The sequence below is a fragment of the Phyllostomus hastatus genome, unplaced genomic scaffold, assembly GCF_019186645.2.
Source record: "Phyllostomus hastatus isolate PE091 unplaced genomic scaffold, TTU_PhHast_1.1 phas_contig_210, whole genome shotgun sequence".
Classification (NCBI taxonomy): Eukaryota; Metazoa; Chordata; class Mammalia; order Chiroptera; family Phyllostomidae; genus Phyllostomus; species Phyllostomus hastatus.
The window spans coordinates 5145133-5166863 of NW_025333737.1; the positions used below are offsets into that span (position 1 = coordinate 5145133).

The 21731-nt window shown below is 37.1% G+C and overlaps 3 protein-coding genes across 10 annotated transcripts in view; 1 reads left to right on the plus strand and 2 right to left on the minus strand.

Moving 5' to 3' along the window:
* Positions 1-21731, plus strand: part of NF1 (neurofibromin 1) — a 225813-nt gene that overhangs the window by 163184 nt on the left and 40898 nt on the right. For all 8 annotated transcript variants that reach the window (XR_006785349.1, XM_045836072.1, XM_045836073.1 and 5 more), the window contains 2 exons: positions 19335-19767; positions 20356-20696. Coding sequence is in view for 7 of the 8 variants with exons in the window: in XM_045836072.1 (XP_045692028.1) it covers positions 19335-19767; positions 20356-20696 (774 nt within the window). In the remaining variant the exon portion in view is untranslated. The remainder of the gene's footprint in view (positions 1-19334; positions 19768-20355; positions 20697-21731) is intronic.
* On the minus strand, positions 641-9583 carry EVI2B (ecotropic viral integration site 2B). The gene is made up of 2 exons (XM_045836079.1): positions 9463-9583; positions 641-2406 (listed from the first exon to the last, which is right to left on the minus strand). The coding sequence occupies exon 2, from the start codon at positions 2391-2393 to the stop codon at positions 1059-1061; it is 1335 nt and encodes a 444-aa protein (XP_045692035.1). The 5' UTR covers positions 2394-2406; positions 9463-9583; the 3' UTR covers positions 641-1058.
* Positions 12334-16672, minus strand: EVI2A (ecotropic viral integration site 2A). Its single transcript, XM_045836081.1, has 2 exons — positions 16405-16672; positions 12334-13685 (listed from the first exon to the last, which is right to left on the minus strand). The coding sequence occupies exon 2, from the start codon at positions 13668-13670 to the stop codon at positions 12939-12941; it is 732 nt and encodes a 243-aa protein (XP_045692037.1). The 5' UTR covers positions 13671-13685; positions 16405-16672; the 3' UTR covers positions 12334-12938.

The window sequence follows — 21731 nt, forward strand, 5'->3', positions numbered from 1 at the left end:
AGGAGTGTGTTTCTTTGTTTTGTTTTGTTTTTAATTTTCCTTTGTAAGATTTCATTTTGTTTGGGTCCTTAAGGTGTATAAAGAGGCTAGTTTCAAAACTTTCACTCTTCTAATAAGACAGGAAAATCTCTCCATTTTATGGTGCTTGCACATGTTTTTTTCAGAGTAAATGTCTCCAACCCAACCCCCAACTTTGATATTTTAGTATGTTTGCTTTACTACTTCCAGTGGAAACTAAAAGGAAGTTTCTCTATTTCCTTGTATAAAATGCATGTCCCTATTTACAAACATGCATTTTAATCACTCATCCCTATGAATTTAGAACATTCATTAAAGGTATTAATTTAAAACTAGGAGTTTGGTTTAAAACTTGGAGTATGACCCTGGCTAGTGTGGCTCAGTGGACTGAGTGCCAGCCTGTGGACTAGGGAGTCACCAGTTCAATTCCCAGTCAGGGCACATGCCTGGGTTGTCAGCTACATCCTCAGTTGGTGCTGTGTGAGAAGCAACCACACATTGATGTCTCTCTCTCTCTCTCTCTCTCTCTCTCTCTCTCTCTCTCTCTCTCTCTTTCTCCCTTCCAGTATTTCTAAAAAGATAAATAAATAAAATCTTTTAAAAATAAATAAAACTTGGAGTATGTATTTAATTTTTCATTTCCTCCACCTCAAACTTTGAAATGGAAAAATAAAATTTTATTTATTCAAGGTAACTTGTTACATAGCTTTCTGGGGGGACGGGAATCTATGGAGTGATACTAAGTATACTTAGATTCTTTCCAAAATGGTTACGTTATTGACACATATGCATACCATCCACATATGTAAAATATACTCTACATTAAAGTTAGATGCTATAGCCAGTAAATCATTGTTATATATATTTTTTAAAAATAAGTTTCACCATGTACATGGACTTTGAGCAGATTTTGGATAGCTCCTGAATAAAAATAAAAATTGGCTACCAGCTGCCATTTAGTATACTTCATCATATGAAGACAAACAAAAGAGAGTCCTTTGAAAAGGATTGGAAGTCAGCTAAAAAGCAAGCAGTAATATCTATAACAGTTCTTCAGGTGGGGGTGGCAGGGGTTCACTGAGATCTTGATCAGCATTAGGAAGAATTGAGATCTCCTGACATTGGATCTCACTGTTGGAATCTTCCAGGGTTTTCATAACATCTTCCGGTGGTAGGGGCAAGTTAAGTGAGTCAGGGGGAGGTGGAAATGACTGTTTGAACTCAGAATTGTGTTCTTCACAGATTTGATGGACACAGTCCAGAGATGGGGGGAGACTGGTGGAATCGTTGGGGATAGGAGATAAAATTGTCATTGCGGGTTTGTCAGACTGGTTTCTCTCCTCTCCTTCCAAATCAAGAAGTTGAGGAGGTGGTGGAGGCAGATCTGCGTCATCTGAAGAAGAAATAGCAGTGCCAATTGTTGATCCACCAGCACTCTCCTCTGATGTACCGTTTACTTGATCTTTTGTTTTCTCTGTTTGGGAGTTGTTGGAATCTTCAATGTTCTCACTGGATTCAAACAACTTAATTTCTAAGTCATCTGCTAAAAGTGTGTTTTTGTTTGGTCTCCAGGCCATAAGTGAAATAATTGATGTACGTTTTGTGGGTGCTTCATTTTCTCTGATGTTATCCATACACATATCAGGGGTTTCACCATCAGCAAACGGAGACCTGCCCGCCCAATTTTGATCATTTAAAACTGGTTTTCTCAGGCATTTGCATAGTACCATCATGATTGTAGCTACCAACATAGAAACCAGAAATACACCAACTATTATGGCAGCTATGTAATTGTAATCATTTTTATGTGGGGTTTGTGTGATGCTGATATCTCCTGTGATGAATCCTGGTGTAATCCCAGGCGGCCTTTCGTCAGCTGGTGGTGTTGGTTGTATGGATGGAGTTTTCATAGTCAGTGGTACTGGTTTTCTAGAAGAAGTATGGACAGATGGCGGTTGTTGAATGGAAGTAGAGGCAAGTGGTTGCGGGTGCCTGGTAGAAGTATGGGCAAATGTTGATAGTTGTCTGCCAGAAGTGAGCACAGGTTGTGCTGTTTGCTGGGAGGAGGTATTGGCCACTGATGTTGGTTGCCTGGTGGTGTTATAGGCAGGTGTGTGTCCAGCAGAAGTTTGTGCTGCTGCTTTTCCAGAAGAGGTAACTGCTGTTGGTTGTCCAGCAGAAACTTTGGCAGTTGGCGTTGGTTGACCCAGAGGATTCTCAGTTGGGTTTTGAGAATTAGCCAAGACATAGGACACTGATGAGCTCAGTAAAGTAGACTGTGGTTGCTTCTCTGTTGTAATTGCTTTTATTGGTGAGAAAAATGTATTGTTCAGGTGTCCACAAAACAAGATTAAGATGAAATACTTGGGATCCATCTCAGATTGTTTCCTTTTTACCGTTGGTTTTATAATGAAAAAAAAAAAAAGACAATTAGGTCTCATTTGGTGTCTGGCATAAAGTAAGTAGGTACCTGATAAGTATTTACTATTTCTAATTTAGACTTGATGTACTAAAAGCTAGTGTTGTAAACGACTCTTGAATATACTGTAACTTACCATACAACATTTGAATCTTATTGCAGTGCTTTCTCTTGACTCTTTCAGAAGATCTGTACTTGGCCCTGCTGCCCCTCCAGCTTTATTACATTACAGTCCTTCATTTCACAGCCATACTTCTCAAATACATAGGCTCTGTGTGCCAGTTCCATGTACTCTCTACTTTTTCCCTCTTTCAGACTTGAAGTATATCGATCCTGCTGCCTTGAAGGACATCAGAAACCATCTATTATTTTATTCAAAGGTCTTTCCTTTCTCTCTTTTTCCCCCTCTTGACCATATTTGACACTACTGACTATTCCTTCACTACTTACTACTCAAGGAGTTCTTTGTAATAGTCTTCCTTTCTTGTTAATCTCACTAGCTCCTGTTTTTCTCTTGCCTCCTAAATATCAGTACTTGTTATTCAGTCCTCATCTTATCTATTTTTCTCTGATCCTGAATCTGTAAGATTTCAGTTCTCACCTTTATGCCAAAGCTGTACATCCAGCCCAAATCTCCTTAATTCTAGTTCTATTTGTATGACTTCTTGGTAGATATTTCCATGTATACATCCTACTATCAACAAACTCTGCATTTAAAACAGAATTCAGCCCTGGCCAGTGTGGCTCAGTTGGTTGGAGCATCATCCCATAAACCGAAAGACTGTGAATTCGATTCCCAGTCAGGGCACATGCCTAGGTTGTAGGTTTAGTCCCCAGTTGGAGTGTGTATGAGATGCAACCGATTGATGTTTCTCTCTCACATCAGTGTTTCTCTTCCCTCTCTACTTCTCTAAAATCAATAAGCATGTCTTCAGATGAGTATTAAAAACAAAAACAAAAATAACAGACTTCGTCTTTGTCTCAAAACCAACTCTTCTCCTAACTTCTCTATTTTTAATAGTACTGCCTATATACATTTCTTATATACAGTCTATTGTATAAGTGATCTTTGCAATATTATTGGTGTTTAGTACTATGTCTTTATGTTAGGACCTTATATTTTTAAAGGATTCTCTTCAACTCAGAGCCTGCAGCACAAAATCCTAAAGTAAGCTTCTAATCTGGATGGGTCTGTCTTACCAGATGGTCAAGTAGTCCTCCTGCTGCTTGACTATCATCTACTTCATTTATTCATTTGTGTCAGGCCCTGTTCTAGGTTTAGAAGATACCAAAAAGGATTCCAGTTGTAGAAACAAACTAGTAATAATGATAATAAATTGATGGGTTTGCTCATAAGTATGCAGGAGATACACAGAGGAACTAATCTAGTCTGGGAGGGCTTTAGGGAAAGTTTCTCAGCTTGAACTGAATCTTGAAAGGTCTGTAATTAAGCAAATAAAATGCTCCAGCAAAGGGGACAACAGACAGGCATGGGAACAGAAGGCATGTGTGTGTCTAAGTTAGGCAGCTCAGGCTTTTAGTGGGATATGGTAGATGCTCAAACACGAAGAATTAGTTAAGCTCCAGTTCTACTTCCATCACCTAATTTCCTATCTAACCACGAGAACTAGTCACTTAATCTCTCCTGTTCTCAGTTGTCTTATCTCTAAAGTAAGGAGCCATACTAATACAGTTTTCAGCCCTGTGTAATATTATTGCTTCACATATTATTAAACAGTGGTAACTGCTCAGATATTTTTTGACCATAGGGAAAGGAAAATCCCAGTGTTAGATCCTGGTGTATGTGCTTAGAAACTATGGTTTTTCTATGGTTCCTAGGCCAGTCAGAGAGAGATTTGATGTTCTGTGCAAGGTACAATAAAAGAAGAGGAACTCTTTCACCTTTTGCAAATAGATTTTCAGTATATGAGTTTTCTTTGATTACTCTTCTGCTACTTGGTACACAATAGTGACAGATTACCCTATTTTTGTAGGAAAAAAAGTGATTTTTTAATCCTACACAGTCTATTTTCTCTAATAATACTTCAAGCCTAAATTTAAAAATATTTTTTCTTTAGCTGTGGCTAGTGTGGCTCAGTGGATTGAGTGCTGGCCTGCAAACTGAAGGGTCGTTGGGTTCAATTCCCAGTCAGGGCGCATGCCTGGTTTTCAGGCCATGTTCCCTGGTAGGGGGTATACAAGAGGCAACAACTGATTGATGTATCACTCACACATCCATGTTTCTCTCCCTCTCTTTCTCCCTCCCTTCCCCTCTCTCTAGAAATAAAATCTTTAAAATATGTATATTAAAAATACTTCTTCTTTAAACTGTCCTTCACGCTGCTGATGAATTCATCTTCTTAAAAGCACCTATGATCAGGTTACTTCATAGTAACCTTGAGAGTTCCCCATTGCTGTCAACAATTCTGAACTGAATTTTCTTCCTTCCAGCTTGAAAACTGGTCCCAATGCATATCTCTTAACTGAAACTTCTCATTCAGCTAAATGTACCTCTTACATACCTTGTTAACACACTTTTATTTCCTGATCAAATACTTCTAATTATGCTGTTTTTCACCTGCTTAGAGTGTGTGCTTTTTTTTTTTTTCCAGACTCATCTTTTTGCCTGCTCTGACTGCCTGTATGAACCTGTCCTTATCTTTCCGGCCTCAGCCTTAAGACCCCTTCTGACACTAAGTTCTCTGTGACTAGCCACCCAGAGAAATTAGTCACTCCCTGAATTCCCCTAGTTGTTGTTGTCTTTATGGTTCTTTATAGATAACTCTTTATGTATATACTTCACTTATACTTCTAATTTCTTAAATGTGTTTATTTTTCATTACTTTTCACAATTTCTTTTTATTATCCTTACTTCCTCAAACAAGATTATAAAGAACCTTGAAGAAAGCAGAAAGAAACCAAGAAAAATACTTACCTAGAACATACTATGTGCTGTTCTATTCCAGGTGTTTTACACACTTTATTTCATCTAACCTTTAGATAACTATGTGAAAGATAGAAGAATTCTTAATTTACAAATAAAGAGACAAATTCAAATGTGTTAAGCAATTTCCCTAGTGTTATATCTTTGTTAGTGGCAAACTGGCAGTTTGTATCCAAGATCATCTGATTTCAAAGCATATGCTCTTTCTTCTACCCTAAACTGCACTATGTTTTTATATTTTGATTCTTTTACAACAAGGTGCCACATATGTTAGGAATCCAGTAAAGTTCTTTCCATTCCATTTCACTTTTTCAATATTACTACTCCTTTCAGAATGTAAATAGAAAAGATGAGATTCAAGTTATTAAATTCTACATTTTATCCATTTTCCAAAAGGTTTAAGAGTGAAAAAATTAGAAACTCTTGTCATAGATATAGGGATTTGAATCACTTGTAGATGGTTATCATTTATGCAGTTCCTACCTGCTATTCTTAGAGATTTCCACCCCACCTGCCAAGAAAAGGCCTCATCAACAAGTGTATTTTTCAGAGTTGCCCTTTGGTTTTTAAAAAATGCCATTCAGAGCAATAGAAATACAGGCCATGACTTGTCTGCAACCAAAAATGTTCTTTTATGACTTTGCTTAAAATTAAAAAAAAAAAAACCCACATGGTTCCTCTTCTCAATCAGCTAAAAAAGTGTTGGGGGGGGGGGCATGGGTGGTATTCAGGAAGGAAGAGCCCGAACAGGAACATAATTATAAATCCAGTTTAGTTTGTAAAATCAGGTTTGATAAGTTCATGTCAGTACATGATATTTTTTACTTATCATTTAAGCTTTGTGACCATATTAAAACCAAATTCTATTTTTTTACCTGTCTTACCCCCTTTTTCATGCTTCAAATTAGTTGTCTACCCTGCAGTCTGCTACGTCAGAATGCTTGAATCTGGGATAGGTAGAATTCTACAGCAATTCAGAAAAGAGTTAGCAGGATTTTAAAAAGAATAAATGGGGGTATAGTAGTGAAAAAATGGACATTTTCCTAGCTCAGAGACAGCGAGGCCAGTGTTATTACCAGTGTGGAAAGCTATTTAATGTATGTACAGGGTCCTGTGGAAGTAATGCCATTGAGTGTGGTTGGTAGGGTCCGTGAATGTCTCTCAAGTGATGGCCAGCAATTTGAACATTTCACCTAAAGTGTCATATGGTGTGCTTGAGCATGATATTGTTATATTACAGAATTACATGCTTATGATTTTGTAATAAAAGATTTTTTTATAGTAAAAAAGGGGCATTATTTGTGTCAGACCCTGTATTATAAATATAAAGAAATCATGTATACCTAAAGTATCCACATTGTTTCTGAAGAGATAGAAGGTAGAAAGAGCCATATGGGGCAGGGGAATAAATAGGAGGAGAAAATGTCAGATAAGATGAAGGGAAAAGAGAACGCAAAGAAATATAAAATAACACAAAAGAGGAAAATAAGGCAAAAATTATAGTAGCTGCAAATATATAGAAAAGGGGAAGATAACTGAATAAAGTAGGTATTGAAAAGTATAAAAGTTAAGTAAAAAGCTGAAGAAAACGTGGTGGTTATATAATTAGCAAAAGCTGGGGAAGAACATTAAAGTGGGCAAAAGTAGAAGTTGGGGAAAAGATGGTAGATGAAAGAATAGCCACACCGTGGTGCTCTCCATCGCTGTATTTGTGGTTCAGGGAGCCAGCAGAGCAGCTGTCTTCCCAAGACGAAGGCTTGGATAACCCATCTTAAACTCTCACCCATCTTTCATTTCAGGCTCTCCCAGTCTGCTCTAAATATCCTTAAGATTCTCCCCACCCTAACCCCACACTACCCAGAATCACACCTAACCATGCTAAGGAAGTGAAGCACATTCTATATAGCCTTTTTCTAGTGTGCTGCTCAGGCAAATCCCAAATATGTCTATTTTCATACAGTAATAATTTGCTCATTATTTTAGGTTGGCACTTCGAGTTTTAAATCTATGATTTTGGTCCTTTGCTTTTCCTGAAAATTTTAAATTTTTTAAAAGAATAAAAAATGTGAGTTGTTTTAACTCAGCATGTTAAAGTGCAATTACAGTAAAGCAGAAGTCCCATATATTAGACATATACTCATAAATATAATGCATAAGTACATAGAGGGTGCAGCATTTAAAATTAATGCTGTTAAGTTGGCCATAATAAGAAATATGTCATTGTTTTTTCCAGGGAAACAGGGAGATTTGGAGAGCATATTCCTAGACAAAAAGGCAAGTGTAGGTAGCAGTATCAGAAATAGTATCTGAGTTTCAGTTCGTTTGATACAAGTTATAATATAGATATAACAGATTAAAAATTAGTGCTAGTATATCTTGAACTAGTGAAGTTAAGCCATAACAGGAAAAAAAAAAAAACAGCTATCCTATATCTTGAGGAAAACAAACAGGGAAAGTAACCTTGAACTATGATAATGATACGTATTTGATAGCCATCTTTTATCAATAATAATTTCCACCATTTCCTGAGTATTATCCCACTTTACTGAGCAAGGTGGTGGTGTCTGTATCTTGCAGAAAAAGATACTAAGACAACAGAGAAGTTGGGTAATTTGCCAGAGTGTCACAGCTCTAAGTAGTGGCACTAATACAGAAACCATGTCACTCTTGTACCAGAGCCCTTTCCCTCTCTGACATGTCACTCCATACAGGCTGCACTGGCTTTTATAGTAAAATTATGAAATAGAAATGCTTTATGAATAAAGGAGATATGAACTCTTTGGAAACAGATGTATAAGTAACTTTTGGAGGTAGCTTCTTGTAAAGGGTAGGAAAAGAACTACTAGAAAACCGTTTTAGTCCTGTGATTCCATAAAAATAGTTATGAGAGTTTTGAATGATTAGCCGATAAGCTGTCACATTTGATGTGATTTTTAAAAATTGGACATTAAAAAAGGAGTAGACTTATATTTAACAAATTCAAACTTACACAGAATTCATAATTTTCTTCTAAGTAGAATTGTATTGGAATTAGTTGAAAAACTCAAGTACTGTTAAACTCTAAATTTAGGACTGACCCTTTAAAAGTACATAGCCAAGTCTTGTCTAATATTTTCTAACTTCTCTAGTAGTTATGTAGAAGAAATCCAAAGTGGACTTATAAGGGAAAGTCATAAGTATTTATGAAATATTGATATAAACTATCGTGCACTGTGAATTATTCCATGATGTTATAAATCTATGTAAACACTTTGTAATTTTTATTTTGAAGATATTTACTTTGTAATTTCCCAGTTTATTCACTGAGTAGACACCTTTTATGCCTATTAGTAATTTTCTGTTATTTACTCTGGGTGTTTTTTTTTTCTGTATCTATTTCATACAATTTACTAAAGGCTCAGATAATGTGACATAAATATGTAGATGATATGAATATATATGCCTACATTTTATCTTAACAGTTTTGTCTTAATGAACTTTAAAATGAGTGATAATATTTTTCATGTCATCACTATTACTTAAATATAAAATTCTATTTGTATAAAAAATAAAATATATATAATGATGGTAATCAAGTACCTCATCTAATCTCCATTGGCTTCCTTTTAAATTAAGTGAAGGTGACCAACCTTACTATGGAAACTAAAGGGGATTTAAAAATAAAGATAATTTAAATCTATGGATTATATCATGTACAGGAAAACTATAGGAAGCAAATCAAAATTTTTGACAATGGTATTTTGGGGTTGTAAGCTCAGTATATCTCATGGATTCTAGTGTAATTCCTAGCCCTTAGCTTTATCAGCCATGACTGTAGTTTATTTCTTTTAATTATGGAACTAAGCTTAACAAACCAAGGTGAAATTTTATACTATACAAACTTAAGTGAAATTTTTTTCTCCAAGCCAAGCTCAGCATTGAGTAGTTTTTAATTCCATGCAACAAAAATCACAAAATCTGTTATAGACATCTTTAGACTACCAGAGTTTAAGTTTAAAACATTAATATCATTTTAGTTGTAAATAGATATTTTAAATAAAACAAAGATCAAGCCAGATTGCCTGTGTGAAAGTTTTCTTACCTCAGCTGTTAACTTCTTTTGCAGGATGCTAAATTCTTGTTCTAACTGGACATTTTGGTGATTTGGCTAAGAAAGCAAAAGGGATGGTTCAATTTAGATTTAAAATGGTCCTCTAGCAAACTGAAATGGTTTCTGTTGAAAAAGAGGAAGTTTATCAATAGTTGGTTCCGGAAGTGCAATAAGCCACAAAATGACTAAGACTGACTTTAACAGAACTTATTTTGAAACACAATTTGGAACTATATGATTTGAGTGCTTTTAATTAATGTTTGTAAGTAAATACTTGAGGCTCTCTAGTAATATGATTAGGTATATAATTTAAATATTTAGAATAGAGCCTTAGAGAGCAAGTGAATGTATATTCTGCAAAACGGTCAGTTGGGTAATTACTCATAGTGAGATTTCTTTAGTAAGAAGTGAGTGAGGTGTTTATTTTGTTTACATATGACCTTCAGCAAGTTGCTGCACTTTTGAAGCACCATTTCCTCCTCTGGAGGAACATTTTTCTTACTGAATTGTTGGGAGGATTAAATAAGATAACAGCTACAGCTGTCTCACACACAGTAGGTAGTTGATGTTCGTTTCTCTAACATGATTTAGGCAAAGGCTAGGTAAAAATATAATTAACTTTTTTTTACCAAATACTTTGTTAAATGATTTTTGAGTTCAAGTCCACAACTCTTTGATTATCTACTAAGTAGGTACTTCTAAGTGGAAAAATAAAATTTGGAATTATTTTTTAAATAACTGAGCAAAGAGTATGAGTCAGTCTGAATAAAAATTTCTTTGGCCAAGTCACCTAGCCTCTTTCCTCATCTGAAAAATTGAGGTCATAATTTCTAATTTATATATTTATTATGGGATTAAATAAATGTAAAGTGCCCAGCATAACGTGTGTTATAGTAGAAGCAAACAATAAGTATTAAATCGTGTCCTGCTTTTCCCCTGGTCACTGAAACAGAACACCGATTATTAAGACCCAGTTCCTAACTGCAAGGGACTCATAACTTAGAACAAAAAAAAAAAGCTTTTTAAAAGAGTTGTACTGTAAAGCATAACATACTTTAGCAAAGAAAGCAAAAATACTATAAATGTTTAAAATCCCTAAATTAAGCATGTGGTTCATAATACCCATGGGTATAAAACAAAAATGTCTTTGTTCAAAAACAACCTTTAAAATTTTAACTCAAAACCTATCTTAACCTATCATTTTTAAACATTGTTAAGTTTGGAAAGGAACTACTTCTATTTGTTCATGGAGCTGTCTGTCACTGGATGGTGTCATTCTGAGGGAGCAAGTTTAACAGCCAAGGTAGTGAGGGAGGAATTTTCAGTAACCCCGCGGTAGACGCTTTCTTGTGTTGTGAGAAAATATTTGACCTGTATGTTGAGTATGAAAGAAGTAGTTGCCTAGTTAACTTCTTTTTAAAAAGACACTAAATTATTTTAATTTCCTCTAAGTATTTATATGTGATACTTGATTCAAGGAGTGCTGGCACTTATCCTTATTTATTCCAGTATACAATCTCAAATTTTTAATTTGTGCAAAACAGGGGCTCTGCCCAGTTTCATTTCCAGCCTGGCCCCTTTCACCTCTAGAAGATAGCCTCCTTTCTGTCACCATGCTCAGCGTCAGCATGCTCCTGCTTTCCTTTTTTACTTTGTTGATGTTTAGATTTATCTGGAATGATATGGTTATGATTTATTATTTAGGACATGAATATTTTGACAAATGGTACTAAATTGGTAATAAAATTGATGCTCTATTTTTTTTCTCATTTTAAGATGTAACCTAGATCTTTTGGGGCATGGAACTTATAAGAGGTTAATTTGATGACAAAGAGCAGTATCATCACCTAGGGAGTTACACAGAAATCACCAGTGCCTGGAGCTCACCTCATTCTAATTGAATCAGGAGAGAGGGTGGGAGTTAGGCATTGGGGAGTTTTTAAAACGTGTCAGGTAACTGATGCACAACCAAGATGAGAATTGCTGACCTAGAAGGGAGAATAATATTGTGGTCATACCTGAAAAAAAATACATGAAATGTTTTCTTAAGTGGCTAGCATATTGTCCAAAATAAATGTTCAATAGGAATGTAATTTTTTAAAATGTGGCCTGGTGTTTAATTAGGATGGCCTGTGTCAATTTCAGTAAGTAGTTGGAAAGTCTCTCAGACCAACTTTTGTTATATACAGGCTCCAGCACAAATAACTCTCCTTTTTTAATTACAAAATCATAAGCATGCAATTTTGTAACATAAAAATATCACACTCAAGCATGCCATATGACATTTTAGGTGAAATATTCAAATTAAAACTATAAATTATTACATCCATAATATTACCCTACCAACTACACTCAAGCAGGCATTAACTTCTGCCAGACCCTGCATTTAATTGAAGATAGAAGTCTTGACTTATTTTAAGTAAGTCATTATTTTATTTGAACCCAACTTTTCAAAAGGTTAAACATTTACCTGAAGTATCCTGTTTTCCAAATTGAACACACACACACACACACACACACACACACACACACACACACACCCTTCCTTTGCTCATATCCCACTTAAGGATTAAAAAAATGAAATTGGTCATGTATTAGGCCATTTGGCATCCTCAAAGTTCAAAAACTAATTAACTTTTGAATGTTTGCTATAAATAATCCAAAGAGCAGCATTTATAGGATAGAGGGATATTACACTTAAACAGTAAGGTGTGCTTTATGTCGTCAGCACTCGGTCTCCCGCTGTGGCTGGTCTCCCGCTGTGGCTGTTAAAGCTCTTCTGTTTCAGTTGTGCCTTACTGCTTCCTGGTCTTTGCCTGTGTTCCCTCAGATGATAAAGTGAATGCAAATATACACAGTCAGTTTTATTCTGACAAGTCTTAATTTATTATACAAAATTAAAAGTTTTAGTTAAATATTTATAGTAGAAAAACTCTTGTGTGTGTCATATGTAAAGATGAAAACATCTAGCAGAAAATTAGCTGTGTTGATATAAGAGCTGATACGGGTTTTGTCACATTCAGCAAAGAAGGTACCATTAAACTATACAGTCCAACTCTGCACATTAGGAATTTGATTTCTGTTAGATGTTAAAGCATTTACTTGCCTCTGAGGACACACTGAAACTCTTCAAAGTTCACTGATATTCAGACAAAGATCATCTAACTACTATAGTCAGACAAGAAATATTTAATTGTCCATTTCTACCTCTGTTAGTCAGTTCCTTCAACTTATTTTTTAAAACTTGCCTAAACTTTTGGTTGTTTTATTATTGCTTTTTAAAATATTCAGTGTCAGAACAGAAGTGCACAACTTAAATAATGAAGTAAGCAGGCATACGTCTCCCGTTTCCACCTGCTTAAGTCTAAATTGCAAGGCCTGCGATGTCAGATTTTAGGCCATCTGACCAACGTGTTGGCGTTAAATAGCAAAGTGGCTTTGTTTTTACTCCATAAAGTTTCTCACTGTTACTTTGCATTTTCTTCACAAAAGCACCTGTTAGTGAGTTTTTCAGTTCCTCCTTCATCTGTTTTTCCCCTCGGTGCTGTGAGTGCTCCGGTAGATTGCATCATTAGGTTGGGCCCTGTGAGCTGTTTTGCTCTTTTCCAAGTGTCTGAGTCAGCAGGCCATAGACCACTGCTTGCCAGAAAATCACCATTGCTTCTAGGCTGACGTTTGTTTGCTTGTTTTGATCGTCTAAGAGATGAGACTTTATTTGCCAGAACCACCGTTGATAGAAATAGAAGGGTGCAGATAAGAAAAAGCACTGCAATTATAATTAAGCAAACTAGCATGGCCATTTTGTTGTTGTTTTCCTCACAGACGTCTTTTTTGAAAATTTCACTGTGGCTTTTGCTTGTGTTTTCGATGTTCTGTGATGTTGGAGCGCTGTTCCTCGGAACAGAAGGTGTATGAAACTCCAGGTCAGATACAGGAGTTAAAGATGCGGTGTGAGATGATGTTGCTCTTTCAGGCATATTTGTGGAATTACTCTTTTTATCGACTTTAGGAGTTGTTGAGTTAGTGTTCATGTTTTGATTTTGGTTTCTGCCTGTCTTATTTTGAATATCTGGATCCCAGACAGTAGTATTGTTAGCCCACAGATGGGTATAGTTTGCCTTTGTTCCAGGAGACAAAGAAAAAACTGTTGTCATCAGAAAGGCCAGATGCAGGTAATGTCGTATGTGTTTCATGTCCATGAGTGTACGGGTGATCTGTTGGGGTAAAAATATAAATTGTTAATTTGTGAAGATTTTAGGTTTGGGTTCCTGTAGATAGACGGACAGCTTATGTGTTAGAAGTAAGCTGCAAATTCATGCCTAACGTTTGCAGTCCTGTTGGAATTCCTTCTCAGCTGATTCTTTTCTCTTCAGCTACATATAAATAAACAGTTTAATTTTGTTACTCTTTTAAATGCTAGAAGTTAGCATTACGGATAACTATTAATTATTGTAGACTGAATACCATGGTTTTATATAGTTTTCTCCCTCTTACACATGCTAGGCTTCAGTTTTGAGTCAGGTACTTCTGCTTTTATTTTTACTTTTTTGATTCCCTCCCTTGCCCATTTAAGGATCTTTTTTGCAGAAACTCCCCACCTTCTAATAGATGTGTCATCAATCTCTGTAGTAAAGGAAGAATGTGGCCTTGAGCATTTTGCTTCATGTATGAAAATAAAATGTAAGTAGTTTTTTTTCTGGTCAGGAAAGGGGAAGTGTGGTAGCAACCAAAAGAAAATGAACTTCAAATAGGAATTCAAGGTGGGTTTTTTTTTCCTTTTTGGGTATTTATCTTGTAGTTTAGAATGAAACTGGGACTTAGAAATATATCCCCATTACTTGTGAAAGCAATTTTATGATGTTGGTTCCCTCTTTTTACCTCTGTACCCCTGACGCACTTTGGCTTTCTGAAAGCAAAGGCCAAAGGCATGCCAGTTTATCAAGCTAAAAATCTGGCATTACAAAGAAAAAGAGGCAGAATTCTTCCGAATAATCTTAAAAGTTCAACAAAAGTTACTGACTTTTTTATATCATTTATGCCTAGCTTTTTTTTCCCTATGAATATATTTCTTAATCCTCACCCAAGGATATGTTTGTTGATTTTGGAGAAGAGAAGAAGGGGAAGGAGGAAGAGAGGGAGGGGGTGGGGCAGGGCAGGGGAGGGGGATATCAGTTGGTTGCCTCTTGTATCCACCCTTATTGGAAATCACACCTGCAGCCTTTTGGTGTATGGGATGATGCTCCAACCAACTGAGCCACTCAGCCAGGGCTCTGTGAATATTTTGATATAATTAAAAATAAATAAGTTATACAAACAAATTAGAGACAGACTGGTAGGTAGAGGGCAGGCTGACAGCTGGGGGTGGGGCGGGGAGCAGGAAAAGAAACCGAGAAAGAGCACATGGACACGGACAACAGTGTGGTGACTGAGGAGTGGACGGGGTTGGGTGGAGGTGGAGGAGGGTATGGGGGGTAAATGGTGATGGAAAAAATTAAAAGAATAGTAAATAAATAAAACAATGAAATAGGAAGAAATAGAGCATCAGGATCATGGGGCTTTAGACTGAAGTGGTAAGTCAAGGCACATGGTAAGTATCTCAACATACAAATGAAAGAGTTGAATTTCAGTTGAATTTCAGTTTTGGTTCTGGGCTCCCTGGAAGCCAGTACAAAAAGGGACAGGTCTGTTCCTAATTCTCATTATTCAATTCACCACAGGATTGAAGATTTAAATAGAATTGGCATATCTGTTGAGGTACTGGTAAACCAGACAGATTTGTCACCATTATTGAGCTATCTCTTTTGTGATAATATTTCAGTTTGTTGGAGCTACTTTTATAAGACTGTTTTATTGTTAGCATTTATTTGAGGGAGCTAGGAAAAAACTAAATTCTCCTTTTTTAAAAGCAGATTTTGATTCTGTAGGTCTAGGAGGTACCTGAGATTCATTTTTTCTGACCCAGTCCCAAGCAACATAGATGCTATTTCTAGTCATACTTTTATGAATTTCAAAATTTTATAAGAAATAGTTTATAAAAAGTAATATATAATAAATGATGCTGCTGGAAATTAACCTCTGAAATAATATATCCTATTATTAGTAAAAAGGGAAAAACCTTTATTATGTGCTTTAGAATTAAGATTACTTTTTGGATTATGACCTTTGATAGTGAAAGATATGGTGCACCGGACTTCAATGTAATAGTGTTTAGCTTCAATTTTTAAGTCAAATGGCATAAATCTTTGGCTACTTTATGATATTTTCACAAAGAGAAACACTTTAAATTGGGTTAGCAAGTAGTTGCCCTCCTTTTGTACTGGACTGGCCTTGTGCATAGATGCTAAAATAATGTAAAGTGGGTTATCCTTGTCCCATTAGTTCACGAACAGAGTGGCATCATCACGGTGCCTGTAGACATTTTAACAGTTCCTGCCACGGGGCAGATAATGGGCCCACTGTCGATTGTTCTCTGCCAGATGCACTGTCACCCCCAGATAAACAACTGCAGCAAGTGGGAATCGAGGGCTGTCTCTACAGCCCTGATGTATGCCACCGAGGCTAGGTTATGTTATCAAAAGTTTTTTTTTAATCTCTGGTCATTTTTAATAAAATTTATGATGCCTAAACATTAGTAGTAAGAAATTTATTTTTTAAACTTTTTAATGCATAACTGAACTTTTCAATTTGCTGTAGAGTTTAAACTCAGGTCCTTCCTAGTCCTAGTTTAAAACTCTATGTTGGTGGTAAATCTGTACCATTTCTAACTTAAGTTTTACCTAATAGGACAGGAAAGAACAGACAGCATACATTTCAATTACTACAGTTCTACTTTGTTAGTAAGATTCTTAGGCACTATTTGTAGAACTTCCTCAAACAGTAATCTGTACAAAGTTATAAGTGAAAAGGCATAAGAAAACGATATATATTACATACCTTACAAAATGGTCAAAATCTGATTATCACCTTATTTTAATAAGCCACTTCTTGTCTTGAGGCACAGCTTCCAAGTAATTTGAAGCAGGGCAGACTTGGAGAAATACGAACGGTAAAGCAAATCTGCAGTAAAAAAGGACATGTGCAGCTAGCTTTCCACTTTTCAGACCAAACCACAGATGACACATTTCCTTTTCGCTGCAACTAAAGCACATGTCACAGGGGGGGAAAAACAGAGTCTCCAACTTGTCTAGCTGGCCGCTGGCATGACAGGAGGCTTTGTAGAGCAAATCCCCGCCTCCAGAGCAGGGAGGGTTTTCTGCTTGGTGTCTTTTGACCTTAAACTAATTATATATGCCTGGTGTAGCTTTTGAATAATCTATTAGTGTCATTCAAAAGAAGATGAAATGGCATTTTCCCTGCAGCATTAAAATCATCTCTAAAAATTTTATTTGGATGCCTCAGACTGATTGATAACATGAGTTTGGAGACCTCTGGGGTATTGGTCAAATAATAGAAACAAACCCACATCTCAAACCGTGGAACTGCAGTGATTTGAGAAAGTACATAGTAAATTTAGATGATATGGGACATAAAATGCTTTCGTGTGGTTTAGTGGGTCCTCGCCCTCTCCCTCCCCCTCTCTCCCTCTCTCCCCTCCCATCTCCCTCCCTTCCTCCACCCCTTGAATGTCCTTTCATCACCATCATCAGTGAATCTAAAATGGATCTCATTTTTCTCTCAAAAGTGGTAGTCCCTCACGATCTCTTTCTTTCTGTTCATGATAACAACATTCTGTATAATCTCAGAGGCTTGGTGTACAGCAAGTCCCTTTAATTCAAGTTCTTTCTTATAGCCCCAATCAGACCTAAGATAATGTTGATCCTTTCTTTATATCCTTGAATCAGTTTCTTACTATAGTCTTGTACCACATGACAGACTGCATATATGATGGTGGTCTCATAAGATTATATAATGGAGCTGATAAGTTTCTGTTGCCTAGTAGCCATGGTAACATAATCGCACAACACATTACTCACGTGTTTGTGGTGATGCTGGTAAACAAACTTATGGCACTGCCAGTCATATAAAGGTACAGCTTATACAATGACAGTATTGGGCTCCTCCATCTAGGTTTGCGATAGTGCACTCCGATGTGTGCACAGAGATGAAGTCATCTAACAGTGAGTTTCTCAGAACATAACCCCACGTCTTTACGCGGTGTGTGACTCTATTTTAGATCCTTGTGAGGCCATACCTAGGCCACTAGGGTATCTTTTTACTGGTCATGATGCCTTTGTATATCTTGTGTATATTACTTCCTTTGATCATACCACCCCTTTCTTTCAAAAAAGTAATTGAGCAACTCCTTAATACCAACTCCTCGACAGTTATAGCAGTGATTCAGAAATGTTCATGCACATAAATATTAGATGAGAAGGTTGTTTAAAAACAGTGAAAATTGTTGGGCCCCTCTGTCTATACCATTTATACACACTAGTAGGTCCAGTCTGGGAGCCGGGAATTGCAGTTTTGTTAAGCACCACACTAGTTATCTTGCTGGTGCTGCACAGAGCATGCTGGGAGGGGTCCTGAGCCCCTTAGTTAAACAGTTTTGGTCCCTTCACAATTTAGCTGTTAATGTATTTTTCCAGCTTTATCTGTTCAAACTTCTCTGTGTGAATCCTTCATTCTTGGTAAACTAGTTGACTGTTGCCTCAACACACCTAATTACCTATTTCTTTTCCTCTTTACCTCTCTCAATGAGGCCCACCAGTCCCCCTTCTTATCGAGTTTGAAATTCCTCCAATCCACTCCAGCCGTTCCTCTAAGTAGCGTTCACTGGCTACTCACCCAGTTTGTGTTGCTGCCCCCTCTCCTAAACTCAACAGGAGGATTTCTCCCCTGCAGTCCCTTCGATAAGTGATTATATCCCCACCTCATATCTTTTCTTTTATCTTGAAATAGTTTCCTTTTATTTTAAAATCATTTCACTTGTCATATTTTTGTCTTATTTCCTCTCAACAAAACTAAAAACTCAGCCTAGGTTGTAGCAGTACTACCACAGTGATCAACTAAAGAACATTGGGCCGAAGTTCACGTAGGTTGTTTGACCGAAATTCTAGTGCTGTGTTTTTCAGGACTCTCTGTGGGTCCTTAACCTTGGCCGCTCACATCGCCCTAATATGGCTGCCTTAATGAAAAAATGGAACTGATTGGCTCATACACTTGCATAGTCCAGGGATAAATTTGATCCCAGGAGATGCTTTATCTAGGACTCAGATGAAATGGCCAGGGTGCAAGTTTCTTTATTTTTCCGCTCAATACCTTTGGTTGTTAGGCACACTGTCCTTCATATCTCAAGGTAAGAGCTAACAACTGCCATGGCTCTGTGTTGCCTTGTCTATAAACATCAGGGAAGAACATGTCTCAGTCCCTAGCAGTCTGCACTGCCGTCTCTGAATGGGGCCTCTTGGGCTCTGGTTGTCCTCATTTGAGTCATGTGATCATTACTGAACCATTGTCTCTGGTCATAGTAGAATAAATGGATTCACTAAAGCCATTCAGCTCCAGGGGGGTCATTCCCACCTAAACAGTTCACCTGAGAAGTCTGGTGGACCTGGAGGCCACTAACCAATGTCCACTGCCATCCTTTTTGATTGGCTGTGATGGACAAGTTTGTTGTTACTGTCATTGCTCATAGTTTTTGAATTGAAGATTCATCTCCTCTGCTTTACTTCTCAATGTCTAAAGAACAACTGATTACAAAAAAAGGATCCAGACTTTGTATAATTGTTTTGTGTTATTGTTAGTTTTCTCTAGAAAACTAGTCAGAAAATAAATTAATAAAATAGATTAGTAGCATCTATGTATCTATTCAGAACTCTGTTAACAAACTGTGTCCCTATTTTTTTTGTCATCTTCCTTAGGTTCAAAACTGGTCAGATCAATGGGGATTTGCTAATATATCACGTCTTGCTGACTTTAAAGCCATATTATGCAAAGCCATATGAAATTGTAGTGGACCTTACCCATACTGGGCCTAGCAATCGCTTTAAAACGGACTTCCTCTCTAAGTGGTTTGTTGTTTTTCCTGGCTTTGCTTATGACAACGTCTCTGCAGTTTACATCTATAACTGTAACTCCTGGGTCAGGGAGTATACCAAGTATCACGAGCGGCTGCTGACTGGCCTCAAAGGCAGCAAAAGGCTCATTTTCATAGACTGCCCCGGGAAGCTGGCTGAGCACATAGAACACGAACAACAGAAACTGCCCGCTGCCACCTTGGCTTTAGAAGAGGACCTGAAGGTGTTCCACAATGCTCTCAGGCTAGCTCACAAAGACACCAAGGTTTCTATTAAAGTAAGTTTCACTCTGTTGGGCTCATTGCCTTCCTTGACTAACCAGACTGTATACTGGCCTTCCTCAGTGTCCCTGTGGTAGTGTATCAAATGTAAAGTCCAGAGGGAGAAAAATTAAGCTTTCTATCCTCATGGAGGTCCTGTGGATGATACGAGACATGTACACTTAATTATATTCCAGCTTGGGTGGGAGGCAGAAGAGTGTAGCAAACAGAGGGCAATTTGCTACATAGCAGTCAGATGGCAGGGATGTGCAGAAAGTGGAAATTATCTAGTGAGAATTCTGATTTTTACATGCTTTTTGCAGTGAGGAACATATAGCTTCAGGATAAAGTCAGTATTTGTCTATAGGATTCTTGACCTTTTTTAAAAACTAAATTATTTTTTTTTATGTTTTCAGTCTCTTTTGAGAGCATTAATCATAGTAATTATTGAACCCATTTGAATATATAATGGCAAATACTCTCCCTTAAATGGCAAACATAGTATTTCAGTTGGTAGGTTGGTCATTTGGTTTTGGCGCCTCTTACAATTCAACATAATGGAATTTAATTCTTCTTCATTCCACCCTCTCACCATCACTTTCCAGGTTGGTTCTACTGCTGTTCAGGTAACCTCAGCAGAGCGAACAAAAGTCCTGGGACAGTCAGTCTTTTTAAATGATATCTATTATGCTTCGGAAATTGAAGAAATCTGCCTGGTGGATGAGAACCAGTTCACCTTAACCATCGCAAACCAGGGCACACCACTCACCTTCATGCACCAGGAGTGTGATGCCATTGTCCAGTCTATCATTCACATCCGGACGCGCTGGGAGCTGTCGCAGCCTGATTCCATCCCCCAGCACACCAAGATTCGGCCCAAAGATGTCCCTGGGACACTGCTCAATATTGCATTGCTCAATTTAGGCAGTTCAGACCCGAGTTTACGGTAAGTTTTTAAAAAATTCACTTCAACTTTATTCAGGGTTTGTGGCTTTTAACATGAGAGCACTTAATAAGCTTTTAAAGCAGCCTGTCTACCCTAATACTGTAAATTGGAAGGTATGTTACGTTGGTTAACCAGCGTGACCTCATCAAGTTGTGGGGTGTTCACATGGACTGCGGAATTCAGAATAGGGTGAGTCACACTAAACCAATGTATATTCTTTGTCCAGGAAACTTTCATCTGAAACAGACAGCATAGCAGTTTTTGAGTTTTTTTTCCAAAATACATTTTTTTCAAGTCTGCTCTTAAACTAAGTTTCCCCTCCTCTGAGTCCTCTAATTAAGTTTTCCCGTGTTCAAGAGTACATCACTCTTAAGGTTCCTCACAGTTAAATCAGATTATCATTGTTTTACAGAGGAAGGCTTAGTGTTTAATAACTCAATAACATTATTGCATACTTTCCATCCATGTGACTTTAAGAAAATTCTGGGAAAAAATCTTAAGATAAATATAGCTGTCATCTGAGCAGACATCATTGGTTATGTGTAGGCCTGATAATCTGAGCAGAAATCAGGAAAGGGCATGGTCTGTGTAGCCAGCTAGGTCTGTTACGTATGGCTGTAGGTAAAGTCCTAAAGTTCTCCAAGCTCAGGTTTCCTCATTTTTAAAATAAAAGTGACAGTGCCATCCTCATATACGTACAAGTGTTTAATGAATAGTGTGTGTTGTAGTATAGCACTTAGCACATAGTTTTTGCTTAGTAAATATTATTTCTCCCCATGTTCCCTACCCCCACCCCCACGTGTCTTTGTAGTCTTTCCTGCTTTTGCCCTTCTCCATTTCATGTTAGAATCATTTTTTTTTTTTCCTCCCAGGTACCTTGAGACTGTTAAGATTTTTACAGATATAAATTCTTAGCTTCAGAAAAACCTTCCCTAGGATATAATATAGTCCAGGTTTTACAAGTGGGCCTTTTAGGATTATAGATCTCCTTTATTTAAAAGGAAAAAAAAATCAAGATTTCTCTACTTGGATGGG

What these genes read in the sequence shown, in the direction of transcription:
- EVI2B (XM_045836079.1), bottom strand. Translation starts at nt 2,393, where the DNA reads ATGGATCCCAAGTATTTCATCTTAATCTTGTTTTGTGGACACCTGAAC.
- EVI2A (XM_045836081.1), bottom strand. Translation starts at nt 13,670, where the DNA reads ATGGACATGAAACACATACGACATTACCTGCATCTGGCCTTTCTGATG.